Source organism: Mus musculus, chromosome 15 (assembly GCF_000001635.26).
Source record: "Mus musculus strain C57BL/6J chromosome 15, GRCm38.p6 C57BL/6J".
Lineage (NCBI taxonomy): Eukaryota > Metazoa > Chordata > Mammalia > Rodentia > Muridae > Mus > Mus musculus.
The window spans coordinates 79141296-79154370 of record NC_000081.6 but is presented as its reverse complement, the minus strand read 5'-3'; the positions used below and the strand labels follow the sequence as shown (position 1 = coordinate 79154370).

The following is a 13075-nucleotide window of genomic DNA, read 5'->3' as shown; positions in this document are numbered from 1 at the left end:
AAGCCATCAAACTCCATCCATTGAGCTCCCTCAGTTTGTCCTCAGTAGGGACCATGACCTATGCCACTGCCAAGCTCATGTCACCAAGATCAGGGGAAATCTCTACCAAGTTGTTCTGACAGGAAGTGCCAACAGCTGGGCATTCCCATAGTGGCAAAGCTCCTAGTGTGTTCCTGCTTGTTCCCTTAGCCAGGGGTATCCATCCTTTTGGGCTCTGACGGAATAGCCCTGGGAAGCTGGTGCTGACAGCTCGTCCCCTGAGCTGCTCCAGGTGCCACGCCATCCCTCCATCCCCATCAGCCCAAGGGAGGATGGGTACCAGGAGCCAAGCCCAGCTTTACAATGGGAACTGCAACTGGTAAGCCCTTCTGACCACCTGCCCCAGCTGCCGGCTGCCTTGAAGGTTGGTATCCGAAGCCCTTGCTCTTCTCAACGGTATCTAAAAGAGCATCGGACCACACGGACCATAGAGAAGCTGCTTCTGTGTTTTATTTACCTTGAATAGATTATCTGTTGAATCTGCCCACTGCTCTACCTCTGCTAAATCTTGGGGCCTAGCCTTCCCTGAGCTAGGTCCAGGTAGATCCACCTACGCATCTGAGTACCTTCACTGAAGTCACTAATAAGTGAAAGGGGAGCCACTACCCCGAACGCCCCTCTACATCAGCTCTCTTCCTCACACGTGGACTGTGTCCTTCCCCGTCACAGGTGTCAGGAGAGTACAATTCCCTGGTAAATCCAAGGGCAGAGGTAGAGGTATTCCCTTGACCTACCAGACCAGATACCATAAAAACCATCTTTTAATTATTTGATTTGACACTGGCGACTCCTGAGAGCCGCTCCTGGCTGCAGGTTTCTATCTATGCTACCAGCACTGTCGGATATAAAGCAGCCTCACACGCTGACTCTTACTGCCTCTCTACCATTTCCAGTCTATGGATCTCCTGCTCCAAGGAGGAACTGGAGACACAGCAGGCAAGATGGTGGGGCCCCATAAGAGAGGCCTGCTACCTCATTAGAGTGCCCATGTCACCACCACTGGTGTAGGCTGTAGGGAAATGGCCATGGGGGATGACAAAAACGGAAGCCAGTGTTAGCAGGTTGTGTGCATCCCTGGAACACAGGTTTGGATGTGCTCCGGCACAGCAGACACTCTGGTGTCAGGTGTTTTTAAATGACTGACAAGATGACCGTAAGCCTTAGGAGATGGGAGGTGACAGCATATTCCACAGGGGACAACCCCAGGCCTGCCAGAGCAACGAGGGGCTGCCCAAGAACAGCAGAATTCAGAGGAAGGCCAGAGGAAGAGCACCCACTTCTCCCATCTCCTTACACCCATCCCCTAAGGGTTAACTCCCCCTCCTACTACCCAAGCCCCATCTCCCCTTAATCACATCTGATACTGAGCGGCCCAGCAGGGAACAAAGGGACCATTTAGAGAAATGGGGCCGAGAGAGTGACCCTGCACTCTGGGGAGGCTGCCTGGATGCCAGCACAAAGGCGGCATTTCAGGGCTGAAATTTCAGCACCCAGCTTGATTAAAGGATTCCAAAGGCTTGGAGGAGGGTGGCAGGGGTGCGAAGTCTCCGACCCCCAGAATTAACCCTTATCCAGAGCAGTAAACACCCCTCCTACCACAGCGGCCACTCTTCCTCCCACCCTAACCAGGGTGCCCAATCCCATGTGACACGCCATGACTCCTGAGAGCTGCCGTGGGCCAGGTCAGGCTGGGCCACTCAAAAGCCATTCTTCCAACTATGCCAGTGCCCATGGCTGCCTTCTTTTCTTAAAAAAAAAAAAACAAAAAACTTAGACAAGGCCTCATGTAGCCCAGGCTGACCTTGAACTCACTTCACTGTGCAAACCTCCTGCCTCCACCTCCTCAGTACTGGAAACATAGACGTGCCTTACCATCCCTGGCTCTACACAGCTCTCTACCTCAGGATATAAAAGGGGCTTCCTAGGGTGGGAGGCAGGACGCACAAGAGGGCCTGCTGAGGCAGGAGAGGAGATGGCACAAGATGGCAGACCAGAGAAGCGGGCCATGGGGGCACTTTGTGGCACTGGCCTGGGACAGAGTGGGGACAGGGCTGGAAAGGTACTTGGTCCTTGCTCCCGTTGCTGACTTGCCCAACGGGGCTCTGCCTGGGGACAGTAGGGGATCACTGCACCCCCACGCTTCCTGCTAAAGCACCGCTCCTGAAAGGGGATCCGAGTCCTCGATAAGAGCTCTAGGCAGGTCCCTAGGAACAATGGCTGGCTTGATGAAACCTGCTCTGTGATACTCCTGAGAAGGGAGAAGCCCCTGCAGCCAGTCCCCACTGGAAAGGAAATTGGGGGTTTCCGTAGCAACCAGCTCCCTGGGCACAAAGACTCATCTGTCTGCTGAGAAGGCAGCTGAGGTGTCTCCCCTGCAGCAGCTTTTGCTCTGGTGCATGGGGAGATGGATGGAGGGACGGGGGTGGGGTGGGGGGTGGGGGTGTTACCCACGGGGCTAAGGGCCCTGGTGCCTTAGAAAGAGCTAACAGTCACAGGGCCACCTTGATGTATGCCCAGTCCTACAGCAGGGCAGGTGGCAGCACGCAGGTAACGGGGAGAGGGGGTGGAAAGGGTGAGGTTTATTATTTACACATATAAAACGGGCACAGAGAGGGTGCCCAGCAGAGCTGGTGCAGGCCGAGCGCGCCCGGCTCAGTCGCTGATGATAAGCTCGTCCACGCCCCAGTCCTCATAGCTGCCGTCTGGCAGGTACCGGCGAATGATGATGGGGATCTTCCGCGCCCTGTAGTGGAGAGAAGTCACACGACGTTGAGGGCTGGTGCCCTGGCTCCCGGCAGAGGACAGGTGGCAGCAGCACGGGTCACATCAACACCCTCCCTCGGTTCCCAGGGGCTGACCATGAATGAGCCAGAGGTCTACAGAGGTCCAAGAGAGGCCTGCTGGGCTCTGGAGGAGGACCTTACTTGAGTTCCTTCATGGCGATGAGCAAAGGGTCTGTCTCCCCCTCCAGCTCCACCATCACCGGGGCACACATCCTGCAGGGACACAGAGAGGTTGGAGTCAGCAGACAAGGCCCATGGAAGGTGGATCTGGTGTCCCGCTCCTCATCTCGCAAGGGCACCTGGACAGGCAGGCATGGCGGCAGTGGTGCTCAGGGAGTCACCACCGCAGGGGAAGGCTCGCAGACTGGATTTAAAATGTGCCTCCAAGCACAAGTCCCTGAATTCTCTCCACATCCCCTAGCCTAAGAGACCCCTGCCTCACTGCTCCCTGCACGCTAGTCCCTCTGCCGTGATCCTCCGCTTCAGCGAGGGAGGCCTACTCTGACTTCCATTTTACTACTGAGGAACCTGAGGTACAGAGAGGTAAGTGTCCTGCCCAAGGTCACGTAGGCAGAGTGGCAGAGCCGAGATCTGTACCTAACCACTATGCTAGGATGTGTCTCACGTAACATACTGAAGTCATCTGGGTAATGCTCCAACAGCAAAGGCATTCACAGCAACATCCCCAGCAGGGCCACACTCTTCCAGCCTGGCACCTTCATTCCAGCCACAACAAACTTCCATGCCTCCACTGTATTATGGCTTTAAAAATAAAAAAAAAAAGTCGGGCGTAGTGGCACACGGCTTTAATCCCAGCACTTGGGAGGCAGAGGTAGGCGGATTTCTGAGTTCAAGGCCAGCCTGGTCTACAGAACAAGTTCTAGGACAGCCAGGGCTACACAGAGAAACTCTGTCTCGAAAAAAACAAACAAAAAAAATAATAATACCGGGCGTGGTGGCGCACGCCTTTAATCCCAGCACTTGGGAGGCAGAGACAGGCGGATTTCTGAGTTCGAGGCCAGCCTGGTCTACAAAGTGAGTTCCAGGACAGCCAAGACCATACAGAGAAACCCTGTCTCGAAAAACCAAAAACCAAAAACCAAACAAACAAACAAACAAACAAGCAAAAAAAAAAAAAAAAAAAACATTAAAAAAAATAATAATTAAAAAAAATTATTTAATGTATATGAGTATACTGTAGCTATCTTCAGACACACCAGAAGAGGGCATTGGACTCCATTACAGATGGATGTGAGCTACCACGTGGTTGCTGGGAATGGAACTCAGGACCTGGAAGAGCGGCCAGGGCAGAGCCATCTCTCCAGCCCAAATGTGTAGCCCAGGCTGGCATTGAACTCGTGATCCCTCTGCCTCCTTCAGCACATCCTACTGGTGTGCGCCACCACAACTAACCAACCGTATCATGGTTCTTAAGTGTCCCCCAAATTAAGATGATGACGGTACTGGAGGAGGAGCCCTTGGAAAGCCATGAGGGTGTGACCACCATGATGCCCTAAGGGGGTTTATTAAAGGAAGAGAAACCCAAGCCAGCGGGGTTGCTCAGTCCCACCAAATGACACCCTGCCATGTTATGATGCAGCTTGAGGACCCACAGGTGAGGTGCCATGCTCTAGAACCTTCCAAGCTCCAGGACTGAGCCAGATGGGCTGAGCCAGAAGCCTGGCCTCGGGACCTGTCACGGCGCAGACAGCAGGCTCAGTACAGAGTCCTTTCACTTCTACTCTCCGTCCTCGCAGTGCTCCCTCTGTCGCTACAAGCGTGAGAGAGGCTCAGATGTCGCCACTTTGGGAATCTCCATCCGCTGTGCCCCTGGTGAGTTACATATGCCTTTCTGGGCACCAAAGCCACTGACTGCACCACCATCCACAGCAGCCCATGAGCGTCCAGTGCTCCAGGACCACACATGGTGCACTAAGAGGGTCCAGACCCCAGCCAATGCTTGCTCCAAGCAAAAGCTCCAACAGCAACAAGGACACATCACTCCAGGCTCACTTCCTGCACACAGACAGACGCCTCCAATAACCCTGGGCGGGCTCACACCAACAGACTCAGACTGACTAACAAGCATCTGAAATCCAGGCCCGATGCCGTCTCCACACCATCAGGACAGATTTTTTTTGAAAGGGTTTGAATATATTTTATCTTATGTGTGTGGGTGTTTTGCTTACATGGAGGTCCATGCCTTTGGAGGACACTGGATACACTGGTACCAGAGGGAAGGGGGCTATAAGCCACCGTGTTCATGGCAGGAACCAAACCTGGCAAGCACACTGAGTGCTCTTAATTGCTGATCCAGAGCCATGAGACAGAATCCTTCATCTCACGAAGGGGTCTGAGAACTGTAACTTCAGAGGTGCTGGGTGACTTTGGGGACCAGCCACCCTGAGACTGACACTTATTAGTTTATGACTAAATATTCTGGTCTCTGCTAATCCTAAAGGCCTGAAATTTTCCCAAGGGCAGAAACCAAATGTCTTTCCTGAATCATGAAATGTCCCCAAAACTTGAGGAGTAGCTCAAGCAGTAGAGCATGTAAGGTCCTGGGTTTAGTCTGCCATCCACACGGCTATACCCGAGTACCCACTGCCCTGATCTGCCTGTGTCCGCGCTCTACACATAATGGGAGTAACTGAAGGGCATCGTCCATCAGTGCCCCAGTGGACATGCAAGTGCAGGCTTTGAAGTGGCTGTCCTGTGCTGCAGTCACTACAAATAAACCTGTCACCCACCCAGTTAGGAAGAGGTGAGTGACATCAGCCAGCAGGTGGTGCTAGCGAGCCAGACTGGACTCAACCAAAAGAGCTCCAAGCTGGTGTTTCATTCAGCAGCTAAGCGAAGGCACAGCCCAGTCCTCGGTGTACAGGATCCAGCCTGGCTGTGCTTGGACAGAGGGCAGGGGACCTCTCAGGGGAAGGACCACTAGAGCCTGGCTTAAGCTGGAGCCCTCTTCCTCCCACAGAATATGACCCTTCCATTGGCTTAGGTCGGGGTTGTCAGGACGCCTCCCTTCCTGTGAGTGTCCCATGCTGGCTTATCAGATGTGTGCCAACTTGAACCTGTCCCTGTAGGTTTGCTGACATCTTTTACTAAGTTTATTTTATTTATCATATTAAAAAAATTATTTGTATTCATGTGTCTGTGTTAGGGTTTGTGCAGGAGTGAAGGCGCCTATGGAGGCTAGAAGTGTCAGATCCCTCTGGAGCCAAAGTTACAGGTGGCCGTGACTCGGTTGCCCTACAAGGTCAGGACATACTTTAAAACAAAACAAAATATATATTTATTTAGTGTGTGAAGAGTTTGAAATGTTTTTATTTTCACTTATATGCGTTTGTGTTTATGCAGCTTTTGCCACATGTGTGTGGATGCCCACAGAGGCCAGAAGAGGGTGCTGAGCCCCCAAAGAGCATCGAGCCCTCTATGAACCACTTCATCAGACTCTACTCTGTGTGTTCAGGTCTGTACATGTGTGAGCACATGCATGCTATAGCATGAAGAAATCAGTTCTCTGCTTCCACCACGCGGGTTCCTGTAAATGAGGCATCTCGACCAGCTCAGCCATCTTGCTGGTCCCCTTTAGTAACATTTTTGCCTTCTTTGTGCTGCAAGCTTGCCTTTAGGCTGTACCCACCCATAGCTTTCAGCACCAGGGACACGTGCAAAACCACTGCCCTGCATCTGCCTCCTAGCTCTAGCCCCTCCGCGAGGCGCCTGCTTTTCTGTATCCTTTGCAGGGCACTGCCCACACTGCCTTTACATCAGAAGCTCCCTGGGGAGCTAGAGGTGATGTCTTCATCACCTCTGCATCCTCGACAGGTGCAGTGGTGAGCACTGCTAGATTTGCACAATGAAGGCTTCCTGCTACAGGGCAATCTTAGCTAAAGGAACATGTGTCCCAGAACACTCAGCAAACTGGAAATGTCTTGTACCTGTGATGTCCCCGTGCTAACTGGGAGCCACAGACAGGCCCCTGAGCATCTGAGGTATCTCTAGTATTGGTGTGTGTGTGTATGTATGTGTGCGTGCTTTCTTTTCCTTTGTTTGGGTAGGTGTTTTTTGTTGTAGTGGTGGTTGTTTGGGGTTTACTGTTATTGTTTTTGAGATGGTGCCTCACTGTGTAGTCAAGGCTCTCCTGGAACTCCTTATGTAGACCAGGTTGGCCTTGGAGTCACAGAGATCAACACACCTCTGGTTCCTGAGTGCTGGGGTTAAAGGTGTGCACTGCCTCACAGGGCTGATTTAATGGCCACATGTAGCCAATGAGTGCCATAACAGAGACTATCCTTAGGCCACTAGGACCACATATCCCCCTGAAGGTGGCTTTACTCAAGGAGCCAAGAGTGCAGCCAGGCTGAAGAAAGGTCTATAGCTGAGGATGGCTGAGGTCAACCTTGACTGTACATAAGACCCTTTACCGAGGCAGACACTGCAGTCAACTTTACCCAGGGCTGTATGAACCCGTGGTAGGGATGCTCACAGCCCTATGCAGGCCTCCCCAGCCCCATGGGAGAATGTTCTGCTGTTGCTGTGTTTTTCCTTCTCCCTAGTCCATCCTGCAGCACCCACGCGCCCCATACCAACAGTTTCCCTTAGGCTTGGGTCTCCCACTAGAGTTCCACTAACACCCTGCCTCCTCTGGATGGGCTGAGCTCACTGGCCGGCCATCCAAATTTAGAAAAACAACATGCTCTTCAGTTTCCTAGCGCCCAGAGCCACCGTTGCTCCAGACTTTCCCAAGTGAGGGGCCTGCTTACTGGGCTGGGCTGGCCAGCCTCCCTCCCATCAGCGTAAGCTAGAAGGAGCTGTTGCAGCCTTGCCTGAATTCACTCTTATTTTGTTTGACCAACTGACAGGAATTCTCTGAACTCAGGTAATCACATGTACTGGGCTCCACCCCAGACCTCTTTTCATTCTTTATCTTGGGGCAGCGTCTTGCTAGTTGCCCAGACTAGCCTAGAACTCACTCGGTAGTCCAGGTAGGCCCGTGAACCCATGATCCTCCTGTGTCTTTTTTGTTTGTTTGTTTTGTTGTTGTTTGTTTTTTGTTTTTCGAGACACGGTTTCTCTGTATAGCCCTGGCTGTCCTAAAACTCACTTTGTAGACCAGGCTGGCCTTGAACTCAGAAACCCGCCTGCCCCTGCCTCCCGAGTGCTGGGATTAAAGGCGTGCGCCACCACGCCCGGCTGACCAGGGTTCTTACTGTCACTTCTCATGTCACTTCTTACATTTTCCCACAGGTGCCCTAAAGCACTGCACAAGTCCTGACACACCAGGGCTGGGCAGGACCAGCAGCTTGGGCTCACTGTGGTGAACTGACAGACACGACGGCCAAAGGGCAGCACTTACGCGATCTGAAGAGCCCGGGTGCCCAGCACCCGGGCCCGCTCATACTTGGTCATGTAAGGAGTGGTGATCCGCTTCTGGTTGGCCTGTGGTCGCTCACCAGATGGGAGAATCTCGACATTTTCCTGGCCCTCCTGGATAGCAAGCAAACAAAGAGGGGAAATCTCAGGGCAAGTTTTGGATCAGGTAGGACGATGATGACACAGAGACTTCCCACCACCCTCAACCCTTTCTGGATGTCATGGACCGTGCAACCACTCACTGACACCACGCAATCCTTAACCGCATGCAACCTTGTAAGGTAAGGATTGTGGTCCCCAATCCAGGGGCTTCAAGAGTCAGCCAACCTGACCAAAACCTCCAAGCTAGCAGTAAAGATGACGGTGTTCAGAACTCTAGAGCCAGCCGCCTTGCCCAAACAGCTGGCCCTGTAAGTGGTGAGCACACCCTGAACCGGAAGCTCAGGACAAACACCTGCTCTTTCATATGGCAAATGAGTCACTGGGTCAGGTGACTAGAACAGTCATGGTAAATGAGAGTCAAACACATACTGAGCAAGAACCTGCTGTCCTCTGCTCTATTTAGGCGAGAGAGAGAGAGAGAGAGAGAGAGAGAGAGAGAGAGAGAGAGAGAGAGAGAGAGAGAGAGAGAGAGAGAACACACGAGACCATGGGTTTCATCCCCTGCAGCACGCATGCACAAACGCACACAGGAATAATGGTGATCTGACACAAAGCAAAGAGTTTCTGATAGCAATGGCGGCTGCCAGAGAACTGCGCAGCTCATGATCCGTTTACATGATTCTAAAACCAAGACTTAAGGGTTAGGGTTTGCCTCATAGAGTAACCTGCTTGCTACCTAAACTGGAGAACCTAAATTTGGGTCTTAGCCTCCATGTAGAAGTCTGGGTCTGTAGCAGTGTGCTACAGGCATAGCCACAGAACTAGTGGTAGAGTCAGAAGGGTTTCTGGGGCTTGCTGGCTGACAGCCTAATTGAAGCACTGAGCCTCAAGTTTAGAGAGACCCTGTCTTGAAAAATAAGATGGAGAAGGAGAGAGGATGACCTCTGACCTCCACATGCATTGCACAGGTAAGTGCGCCTGCATACAGCACACGTGCACATGCATAAAAATACATAAAAAAAAAAAAGTAATTGTTTGCTGTGTGCTTACTACATGCTGAACCGTATTTAGGATACAGTAGTGAATAAAACGGACCAAAGTTACTTCTACCTGTGCCTTTAATCCTAGCACTCAGGTGGCAGAGGAAGGCTGATTTCTCGTGAGCTACAAGCCAGTCTGGCTTAAATAGTAAGTTCCAGGCTCTATACTAAGATCCACCACCACCAAACCATACATAAGACGACACGATTATCCCAAGACCTAGTTGAGGTGGCACTCAGACAAAGGCCCGGAGCAGATCCATGGAATTGCATTCCTGGAAAGTGAACAGGGAAAGCCCTTGGTGAACGCTGCCCGTCCCTTGTCCGGGCTGCAGGGCAGAGGCCGAGGCTGGCTACTGACCTCCTCAGCATTTTCCAAGTCGTCAAGTCCTTCGTCCTCCTCAACGTCATCAAAGTCGTCGCCGTCGAAACTGCCAGAAGAAACTGGTGGTTAGAGCATCACCGGCCAGAACCAGAGATACAGCCCATGTCTCAGCAGTGTCGGACAAGGGGCCGGCAAATCTCAACAAGGGAACCAAACTCTGGAGGGTCACTCTGTGCCTCCAATCATGTGCCATGTGTCCCCACAGTTTGCTAGGACACCTTCACTGTGGTTTCCTTCTCTGTGAACCACGCCAGTTACATGTACACATGGACTGTTCTGGTCCGGGGACTGTGTGTTTAAGGTTTATTTTATCTGTGTGTTTGTGTATGTAAATGTACACACATACAAGTGCGCCTGGAAGCCAGAAGAGGGTGTGGGAGCCCCCGAAGCCGGAGTTGTCTGCCTGGTTTTACTCCCTGGGAAACCAGCCAAGTGTGGTTAACCTCTGCGCCATCCCCCTCGTCATGAAGACAGTTTCAGCCTCTCATAAGGACATAAGGAGAGAAATATAAACGTGCCAGGGTGGTAGCACACTCCTGTACTCCTAGCATTTGGAAATGGGAAGTGAGAGAACTAGGAGTTTGAGCCCAGCCTGGGCTACATAGTGAGATTTTGTCTCAAGAACAAAAACAAGTGAAGTGTACTTCAGGGCTGGAGCTGTAACTCAAAAGTAGGGTGTGTAGACAGCATGCATGAAGCCGCTGGCACTCACAGCACCAGCACACTACCAGCATCACCTCCCCCTCTTAAAAACAAACAAACAACACACCATTATTCTTTCCCCTCCTGCTACAGCTTAATTCCATATTCCCTTATGGTGGAGAAAACAAACAAACAAACAAACAAACAAAACTACATAAGACCAAGGTGACATTGCCATTTTCATAGCCTAAGGTCACCAGGCTTCTAAAAACATGCTTATTTATTGCTAACGTGCACATGATGCGTGCTCGCGTACAGGCCCACATACACCACCAAGACTCCCTTTTCTGTTCTCTCCTTCTACCAGGGGCTCTAGGGATCAAACCTAGGTTGTTAGGCTCGGGCAGCAAAACTTTCACCTTTAGCCCCTCCTCCATCTCATCAGCCTCCCGTGGTGCACAATGTCTGAGGGAGCTGCCCAAACTCGCTGTCTCCAATTCTTCACTTCCCGAGTCAGAGCCTCACCTCAGTAAGGCTTTCGCCACACCCTCAAGCTCCACAGCCATCCTTCCTGTGCTCACTGATCATCGCACCCCACAACCTCCCCATTGAAAAGTGTCTCTTTGGGCTGGTGAGATGGCTCAGTGGGTAAGGGCACCCGACTGCTCTTCCGAAGGTCTGAAGTTCAAATCCCAGCAACCACATGGTGGCTCACAACCACCCGTAATGAGATCTGGTGCCCTCTTCTGGTGTATCTGAAGACAACTACAGTGTACTTACATATAGTAAATAAATAAATCTTTAAAAAAAAAAGGGGCTGGTGAGATGGCTCAGTGGGTAAGAGCACCCGACTGTTCTTCCAAAGGTCCAGAGTTCAAATCCCAGCAACCACATGGTGGCTCACAACCATCTGTAACGAAATCTGACGCCCTCTTCTGGTGTGTCTGAAGACAGCTACAGTGTACTTACATGTAATAAATAAATAAATCTTTAAAAAAAAAAAAAAAAAAAAAAAGAAAAGTGTCTCTTTGTGCTGCCTGGCTGTCCTGGAACTCACTCTGCAGACAAGGCTGGCCTGGAACTCACTCTGCAGACAAGGCTGGCCTGGAACTGAGAGATTCCCCCCCCCCCCCCCAAGTCTCTGCCCTGAGTGCTGGAATCAAAGGCTTGCACCACCCCCAGCTTCACTAAGGATCTTTACAATGCTGAACCCTTCCCCTGGACAGCCAGCATACCTGGCTCCTCCCTCCTGCCTCCCACTCTGGGGGAGGGGATGCTTTTCTGGGTTCTCTTCCCCCCAAGTCACTCACTCACCATCTCTTCTCTGGTGGCAATCACTGCCCTGGTCAACGCCGTCATCTCTGCTTTCATTGCATTTTTGACTGTATTTTGTATGCTTGTTTTGAAGTCAATCTTACTGCACAGTATGTAACTCAGGCTGGCCTGAGACTCACTATGTTGACATCTAGTTCAGGACAATTCCCCTGCAGTAGCCTCCCAAGTGCTAGGATTACAGGTGTGAACCACCACGCCCAGACTCTGAATTCTGACTGATCTATCAGGACTACCATAGTTCATCTTCTCTCTTGATTAACATATACAGCGTATCAAGAAATCCTTTAGGTTCTATCTTTAAAATATATCAGGATCCAGGCATGGTGGCGCACGCCTGTAATCCAGTGCTCAGGAGGTGAAAGCAGGCAGATCTCTGTAAGTTTGAGGACAGCCAAATCTACACAGTGACTTCCAGACACAGCTAGGACTATGTTGAAAGACTCTGTCTCAGGAAAAAAAAAAAAAAAAAAGAACAAAAATCACCTGGAAAGCAGAGGTAGATGAATCTCTATGTTCGAACCACCTGATATAAGGTTATATTTGGTCTCCAAATAAATAAAATAAAAATATGTCCAGCCGGGTGGTGGTGGCGCACGCCTTTAATCCCAGCACTTGGGGAGGCAGAGGTGGGTGAATTCCTGAGTTCAGCCTGATCTACAAAAGTGAGTTCCAGGACAGCCTGGGCTATACAGAGAAACCCTGTCTCGGAAAAAAAAAAAAAAAATGTCCATAATCCAGCTGGGTCTGGTGGTTCATGCCAGATATATCAACACTTGGGAAGCTGAAGCAGAGGACTGTGTCGAATTCAAAGCCAGCCTTAGCTATATAGTGAATTCCCGGGCAGCCTGGGTTTCAGAGTGAGGCCTTGCCTCAAACAACACTAAACTTCATGCTCTCTAGAGTCTATCCCCACTTCTGCCACCTCTGCTACTATCACACCTAGCCCAAGCCCGCGTCTGCTCCCAGCCTTCCAGGCCATTCTCTGGGTTGCTTTTTCCTTCCTACTTCCACGACTACACAAGCTACACACCTCTGGCATTCCCTTCCAGAAAGAGAGCGCTCAGAGGACAGGGGCCACACGGACTGAACTCTCTGACCACTGTCCCCATTGCTCCGCGAGGTAGGAAGTTCTGAAGACTTCGCCCCACCAACCCAGCAGCTGGGCTAGCCTGTGCTCCAAGAGCCCTGCTCGCACCACGACCTCCCTCCTTCCGTGGCCCGTGCTCACTTGTCCTCGTTGTCTGACATGATGCCTTCTCCGCCCGGGGCGCAGAGCAGAGAACGCGCGCCTTTGCCCCTCGCCGCACCACGCGTAGTTTGCGCTTGCGCCGTGACCCAGGCGCAGTTACTTCCGGGAAGCAGCGGCC

The 13075-nt window shown here is 51.6% G+C and overlaps 1 protein-coding gene across 1 annotated transcript, besides 9 other annotated features; it reads right to left on the bottom strand.

Moving 5' to 3' along the window:
* Positions 1186-1767: an enhancer, noted in NCBI's record as "D6 fragment". NCBI's record gives its function as "enhancer in otic vesicle, trimgeminal, facial and acoustic ganglia" and the evidence as "EXISTENCE:transgenic organism evidence [ECO:0001131][PMID:17897962]".
* Positions 1377-1488: a protein binding site, noted in NCBI's record as "D6-2". NCBI's record gives the evidence for it as "EXISTENCE:protein binding evidence [ECO:0000024][PMID:17897962]".
* Positions 1377-1488: a protein binding site, noted in NCBI's record as "D6-2". NCBI's record gives the evidence for it as "EXISTENCE:protein binding evidence [ECO:0000024][PMID:17897962]".
* Positions 1377-1488: a protein binding site, noted in NCBI's record as "D6-2". NCBI's record gives the evidence for it as "EXISTENCE:protein binding evidence [ECO:0000024][PMID:17897962]".
* Positions 1377-1488: a protein binding site, noted in NCBI's record as "D6-2". NCBI's record gives the evidence for it as "EXISTENCE:protein binding evidence [ECO:0000024][PMID:17897962]".
* Positions 1489-1605: a protein binding site, noted in NCBI's record as "D6-1". NCBI's record gives the evidence for it as "EXISTENCE:protein binding evidence [ECO:0000024][PMID:17897962]".
* Positions 1489-1605: a protein binding site, noted in NCBI's record as "D6-1". NCBI's record gives the evidence for it as "EXISTENCE:protein binding evidence [ECO:0000024][PMID:17897962]".
* Positions 1489-1605: a protein binding site, noted in NCBI's record as "D6-1". NCBI's record gives the evidence for it as "EXISTENCE:protein binding evidence [ECO:0000024][PMID:17897962]".
* Positions 1489-1605: a protein binding site, noted in NCBI's record as "D6-1". NCBI's record gives the evidence for it as "EXISTENCE:protein binding evidence [ECO:0000024][PMID:17897962]".
* Positions 2597-13046, bottom strand: Polr2f (polymerase (RNA) II (DNA directed) polypeptide F). Its single transcript, NM_027231.2, has 5 exons — positions 12937-13046; positions 9708-9777; positions 8188-8318; positions 2964-3035; positions 2597-2782 (listed from the first exon to the last, which is right to left on the bottom strand). The coding sequence occupies exons 1-5, from the start codon at positions 12954-12956 to the stop codon at positions 2692-2694; spliced, it is 384 nt and encodes a 127-aa protein (NP_081507.1). The 5' UTR covers positions 12957-13046; the 3' UTR covers positions 2597-2691.
* Between the last annotated feature and the right edge of the window lie 29 nt (positions 13047-13075).